The 7659-nt window shown below is 32.9% G+C and overlaps 1 protein-coding gene across 1 annotated transcript; it reads right to left on the bottom strand.

The window, feature by feature from the left end:
• Nucleotides 1-678: 678 nt before the first annotated feature.
• Nucleotides 679-1182, bottom strand: LOC145063339 (histone H4). The gene has a single exon (XM_079010928.1). The coding sequence runs from the start codon at nucleotides 1116-1118 to the stop codon at nucleotides 807-809; it is 312 nt and encodes a 103-aa protein (XP_078867054.1). The 5' UTR covers nucleotides 1119-1182; the 3' UTR covers nucleotides 679-806.
• Nucleotides 1183-7659: the final 6477 nt, after the last annotated feature.

The following is a 7659-nucleotide window of genomic DNA, read 5'->3' on the forward strand; positions in this document are numbered from 1 at the left end:
TTTGAACACCTTTACCTTAAAACATCGTTAATTCCTTCCTCCCTCAATATCACATATAAGATATCAAATGTTCTTAGCCTTTTGTTTTTACTAATCTTTTTTACTCTTTTAACGAAGATAAATGTCAAAATCATATAAGATTAAACAAGAAAATTAATAGATTTATATTCCATTATTTAAAATAAGTATATAATATATATAAACAAAAAATAAAATATATTTAATTTTTCAAAAAAAAAATTATTATGTCATAGCACAAAAACAAGAAATAACTGTCCAAGTTAACGCCCTTAATTTTAATCAATCTGTTATTTTTTATATAAAATAACTATTTTAGGTTTAAACATGGTCAAACAATCCCAAAAAAGAAATTAAATATAGATGATTTCGACTTTTTATGCATTTTGTGCTAACTCTAAATAACATCCAAATAAAAAATAACTTCTAAGTTTGGAAATCGAGATAAAGCTCGATTTAATTAATTTGTCAATATAAAAAAACGTTAAGCGTCGTTTCCAAAATGTCCACTTTTTCCCCCATAATCAGATTAGACTTTCCTCTTCTACAATCCCTTCCCACTTCTGTAACTCGGAAAATCGACGCACTTTTGTAACAAATTAAAACATAATTCACTCATTGAACAATTAAATTAAATCTCAAAAAAAAAAGTACTCTAAATTTTAATAAACCGATCATTGCATTACGAGAAATAAGTCAATGATACATAGCCTATCACTATTACCACGTTAACAAACAATGTAGATCTGGAAACTGAAATAGCAATGAAAACACATATCACTACGACCTTAACCTCCAAATCCATAAAGAGTACGTCCCTGCCGTTTCAAAGCATAAACCACATCCATGGCGGTGACAGTTTTCCGGCGAGCGTGCTCGGTGTAAGTCACAGCGTCACGGATGACATTCTCTAGAAAGATCTTAAGCACACCACGTGTTTCTTCATAGATAAGCCCACTGATACGCTTAACTCCACCTCTCCTCGCCAATCGGCGAATCGCCGGCTTCGTGATACCTTGGATGTTGTCTCGGAGAACTTTCCGGTGACGCTTTGCTCCGCCCTTTCCCAATCCCTTTCCTCCCTTTCCTCTTCCTGACATTTTTTTCTCTGGTTTTTACTTTTTCACTCTGAAACGATTTGAAGTGGATGATGTTTTGAAATGGTGGTAGCGGAAGTGTGTACATATATGTTGGCGAATTGTGAGATGTGTGTTGTCAGCCGTTGGATGATGGGAGGGGTTGAAGGCGGGATGCCGTACGATTTCGATCCGTGTGATGAGTGAATCTGTGCTCTGATTGGTTAGTTGACTGAGGGCACGGATTCGATGTTTTATTGCTTGTGAGGGACACGTGAGTGGAAAGAATGAAAATGGTTTTTTCTGCTAGCGATTTTATTTTTGGGTTAATTTAACGAAATAACAACCAAGGTTGTAAAATTTTCGTTTGGACATAATTCTTTTTACTAACTATATTTGCATAGAAATTTCACTTTTGAAAAATAATTTGGGTTATTAAATAGAACATAACCAAAATAATATCTTATTTTGGGTTAATTTAACGACATTTTAGTCTTTATTTCTTTATTTTGTATTAGGTCAAGTCGTCAAGAATCCTTCTTCATTTTATCAATTTTAATTTAATCTAATAATTACTTTGTTTTTATTTCCACCTTTTATATCATTTATTTAATAAGAAAAAAATTAAATATGAACTTTACCTAGTAATTAGGATGTTATAATAACATATTTCTCGTACCATAGTGTGCTTGTAATCGCAAGCTCATCAAATAGATGTGGATATCGCTTCTTTGTCTCAACTTCTGTCTCTCAATTTCTCATGTAACATTTAAACTAGTTGGATGCTTCCATTTTACTAACAACACCAAATCAATCATCTTTCTTCACAACATCTTGGTTTCTCGGCCCATAATCATCTCAAGGTAATCTATCAACATCTTGTTCTCATCCAACATTGTCTTATTAAAGGTACAAACTTTGTCTTGTCTCTAAACCACTTCTTCAAATAGCACACATGACAAACATTTATGAATTCCTTTGGTAACTCCAATATATACACTTGTTTTCCAAACATATATACTATTTGTCATTGGACCAATATACCTCATATTCATCTTTCTCCTTGTTCCAAAATGAAATAGTATTGTCTAAGGCGATACATTTCATAGAACTTTATCTCTAAAATTAAATACTATGCTTCGGTTCTTCGAATTCGCAAAGCTTCTTTGGCAATTTTGAGTTGTAAACATTTGATCATAATTAATCTCTACTTTCTGTGGCATCTTGCAACCAACATGTATGGGATCAACATTTCTTCAATACGTGCTAACCCCTCAACTGTAACATACGGTTTTCCATATATATATGAAATAGTGGAATGTTCTTCAAGTTATTTTGTTTATTATCACTTTGTCTTACTTGTTATTTTGTGTTGTTTATTTTGGTTATTACGTTTTTCGTATTAGTATTAGAGCCATTATGGCTAGGTTTACTTACATATTTTCGAATTCTCATTGAAAAATAGCACATGGTATTCTCTATTTAGGAATAAACAAGGAGTGGTTCTTTATATACCATTTTGGTTAAAAAACTCTTTTAAAATCATGAAAACTCCATTGGTTAATCAAAATCTCTTACCATTATACTAAAAACATTACAAATAACATGGGATGTTATTCAAAAGCACCCATACCAATCATTGAATAATATGATCATTTGAAAACTGAGTCTTCTTGGAACATCTTAGGAGTTGTGGAATTGATTCACAATTCATTCTGACAAAAACGCTCACTTGTCATTAGTATGTTTCCTGTGGCATAGGATCACCAGGTCACTTGAATCTATTTTTTGATATTCGAGGTAGCTTTCGTATTCTCTAGTGGGATAGGGTCACCTAGCCATTAGCTGAATGTCGATAGTACAAGTTTTAAATAGGATAAAACATAGACCTTGCAGTCTATTATATGATGTTTTAAAAAGAACAATTTACTTTAAAAAAAAATCTTGGAATTATGCTCACTGCAACAAATATATATTGAACATATATATTTTCCAACCAAACAAATGGATTAAATACTTTCTTAGGCTAAGGATGAATTGGTATGTCCTTATCTGAAAGGCATATTGTTATAGAGCTTATGTTAGACAGTAAGTTTAACCAATATAGCATCTATTAACTGTATTTATGTAGATTATCCTAAATGGTTGTTTAAGATGAAGTTTCTACTAATCCCACTAATTGTCATTACATAAAACAAGTGCTTAGAAAATTCTTTTTCTAAGTGGGAGCTATATGGAGCTTTAAGAGCTTAAGAACCATAAACTAAATGAATCATAGTTTGGAACTAGCAAGTTTTCAACTGTTGTTGAATCTGCTCAATGGTTGATCAAAAAATAACAAAAGACATAGAGATGCATTCATGTATGATTATCAGGTAAGGGCTTGATTAATCTTCCTCGATATAGTTTGACTATAAAGAGTAAGTGAGTTTTCAAGGGAGAAAACATACATGATTGAAAATCTTCTCAGATTTAAGCTAACATCTCAAAGTAACAATCTTCTTTCTCTTAAGATAATTACATAGTGTGATTTGATTATAAATCAAGATGACTCTTGTGTTTTTCTACAAAGCTAGTGGGAGCGCAGTAACATTCCTAGTCTTACATGTAGTCGGCATACTAATACTTGGAATAAAGATTTATATGGATAGATCATGGCAACTTAAAGGATTAAGTAAAATTGCATTAATAGTCAAGGATCTTAAAAAGCTTAAGATAAAGGACTATGAGAGAGTTATCTTGTCAAAAATCATATGATTTTGAGCAAAATCCTAGTGCAAATGTTTTGAACTAGATAACATGATTGCATTTCGTATGTTGATGCAATTGGATTAATCATATATGTCATGGTTATGCATAAAGTTCAAATAAGTCTTATGCTTAGAGCATGTCGAATGATACTAGTACCTTACAACATCTATTATTTTACGTCCTATAATCCATATCTCTCTCATTTGTTCATCACATCAGTGCTCTTGTGCCACTACCTGTAATATAAAGAAACTGAGTGGGTTAGACTTAGGAGTCTGGTGAGCACATAGGGTGTCACACCCCGAAACCGTGATGGCGGAAACGTTCCGGGGTGGCTAACGTCATGTATAGTATCACAACAATTGTATCATAGCAAGCATAATAAACACAACCAGACATTGAATACACATGTGAAAAGGTTTACATTGTTTAATACATAGTTTTTATTCACAGTAAAAGTAAATAGACAGACGCGACTCTAACTCTTCGTCTTCTCCAAACTCCTGGAAGTACCTGTCTCCTAATTCCCTAAGAATACAAATAGTTTTGAAGGAATATCAGCATAAAGCTGGTGAGTTCATAAGCATTTTAGTTTTAGTGAGAAAATGTTCTTTGAATCCATTTGAAAAGTGTTCTTCAAGAAAATCCTGTATTTTCTTATGAAAAGCGGTCTTGAAAGAGTGTCTATTAGTAGAAAATAAACCATCAGTTTTAGAAAAACATGTTATCCGTCCTAGAGGTAGAGATGCCAGTTTAGAAGTCCTTGATTTCTAACAACATATATAAAAGTAGTTTTATTACTTAAAATAAAACAAATGAAGAAGAGAGTCCGTAAACAAAGTTAGTATATACTTATTTGCGAGTCGTATAACCATACTTGATATGACCGAGATACTTTTATTACGTTCTTCAGGCGTTAAGCTAGATGACATTTGTTCACCACAGGCATGCCTGCCTAACTGTAGCTAGCAGTTATGGTGTGGGATTGTCAGTCCCGAGTAGATCTATTCACAAATCTCATGCTCTCCCTCCAGGAGACTCTGGTTATACTAAAAGGATTTATCCCTGTACACCTAAGGGTACAATATTGAAGTAGCGCCTCACAATTCGGTATAATCTAGTTCACTAGTGGGAAAACATAATAAAATAGTAATTATTCTTGAATAATTGTACTTTATACTCCTGAAAAAATATATATAATAAACTAAATCTGCCATAGCTTATATATTCATTCATGAAATATGATTTGGTAAAAACTGCCTAAAGGGTTATCCCAAACTATACCCATTATAGGTTATTAGAGTTGATATATAAATTGCATTGTAAGAACCTTTATGAAAGTTGTGAAGTTAGATTTCTAAATTAAGAGTTTCCTTTATGCTCAATATATTACAAAAAGGGATAAAATACCTGAATATGTTATTAAACATAGAAATCATTAATTGTATTAATAAGTTTAAAACTTAATAAAATACTTTGAGTTTGGCTTGTATTCCCCCCCCCCCCTGAAAACATTAAAAACTTGGAAAATGTAGGGGTATGAACTCACTGTTTGATGGATGATTCGAGCGGATGATCAGTTACGAGTGTTGAGTGTTAATTGAGGTTTCGCACTCAAGTGGATCCTAGTAACATATAATATGACATATTGTTGGATTAGTGTCTAAGTCCATAACTATTTTGGTATGTACTTGACCCGATTATGAGCATGGTCCTTTTGGGTTAGGATGATTTAAGGAGAGAAAGGTTTAAATATGATTTATTAATATATTATGAGAATAATATATTAAAGGAGAAATCATATTGTTTAATTAATATTAGTCAAGAATTAATTGATAATTAATTTTGTGGCTAAAAGAGATTAATTAAACTTAGGGGACTGGACTGCAATTATTGGATAATTGAGTTATTGGGCTAAGGAATGCTAAAGGAACAAGGGGTGAATGAAATTATGATGGGATCCCATCATATTTCCGTCCATGGACTTATCCAGAAGGTTCCATGGGCTGCTTAGAGTTTAAGCTGTCCATTAGGGTTTTGACCGAAGCCCTAGCAGCCCACACAAGTATATAAAGGACCCCTTAGGCTCCAAAAACGTGAACAACTGATTTTCTAGAGTTTTCTAGTCGGTTTTTGGCAGCCTCCTTTCTTGTCCTCTTCATCCAAGTTGCATAAGGTGTTTGTGACTCCATTAGAGGTGCAACACTTGAGGCACTAAGTTTTGAAGCCAATCCAAGCAAGGAATTGATTGTTATTGCTATATAACAATCAAAGGTAATTCTATAAACCCTAATTCAGTTTATAATATGTTAGATCTAAGTTTATTAGTCTTGGATTCAAAGCATGTACAATAGAGAAACCTAGATCCAAGCATTAGGGTTTGTATGAGCACATAGGATTGTTCTTATGCCTAAAACCCATCAGTGGTATCAAAGCCTTGATTGGTTTCAGTTGTATGTGATGCTTAACTGTTTTGTTTGCTGAAAATCGAGTTTTTGGCCGATGCCCGACTCAACTCGGCGAGTCCAGGTCTGACTCGGCGAGTCAGTTCGTCAGGCAGAGGGTATTTCGGGATTTAGCTGCTGTTTTGACTTGGATTTGATGCTTAATTCGTTTTTTGAAGTTAAAATCCGATTTTTATCTTAAATTAATGATTATCCTGCCATAACAATAGATAATTTCAAATCTTTTAAATATTGGTTGTTTATATGATAAATATGGATTATTTCAAATTATTTGGTAATTATCTAGTGACTAAAATAAGATTAGGTCAAATATAGATAATTATGAAATTAATTGTTTAATTTGAATTATTTGTTATTTGATCCCTAATGTTTTGAAATGTTTCAAAACTTGCCCTCAAGTTTTGGAATTTAAAATTTGACTAAAAGTTTAATTTTGAAATTTTAAATTCTAAAACCCTAGTAATTTGAAAAGTTCAAATCACACCCTTATGGTTTTATTAATAAATTAAAAGTGATTTAATAAACCCATAAAGTTTTTGGTTTACATTTAATTAAATTAAAAGTATAATTTACTAAGTTAAACCACCTAGTATTTTAAAAGTGTAAAATACACCCTATACTATATATAACATTAAAAGTCTAGTATTATATATGTATGAGTAAACAGTCAGTCTTACCGTTAGTAGGCCTCATTCACGAATCTGGTCTATAAGGGGTGTTTAAGGAAATTGCCTATAAAATGGCGATTGAATGGGTATCCACTCTTACCCACCGCACTCTTGACTAGTGGAGGGTCGTTAGCCGAACAGGTAGGATAGGACAGAAACCTTCCATTATAAGTATAATGAAGTACAAAGTAACTAAATGTTTTTTTTTCAAATTCCCAAATCATAGCTACTTTAGGAAAAATGTGAAATTATATGCTAATCCATAGAATTACACTTCGTACCCCTGTCAAACGTAAGTGGAGCGTGCGTGGTTAACCGGCACACTAATTTGGGGATGACATTGGTAGCGAAGGGTGACTCGATGTTTGTCACAGATCAATGGATCGTGTGTGGCTAACCGGCACATTGATCAGGTGATTGTAGCATTGGGTGCACCACGTGATTCGTATGGTTATTCACACCTTATTTGTGATCCTCGGCATCCCAGTCACAAATAGTAGGGCATAATCGAGATTAAACATGCCATTGAAAAGTTCAATGAATCTCAAAAGATCTAGGAGTTTCAATTCATTTAAAACTTAATCTTGCTTTTCGTTTTTCATGGTGGAAATTGGTAAATCGTCATTTACCTACCTTCAAATATTTTGCAACTAAATTACGGCATTCCTTTTCTAGGTTGTA

The sequence above is a fragment of the Lactuca serriola genome, chromosome 7 (assembly GCF_051521515.1).
Source record: "Lactuca serriola cultivar US96UC23 chromosome 7, Lser_US96UC23_V15, whole genome shotgun sequence".
NCBI classification, from domain to species: domain Eukaryota; kingdom Viridiplantae; phylum Streptophyta; class Magnoliopsida; order Asterales; family Asteraceae; genus Lactuca; species Lactuca serriola.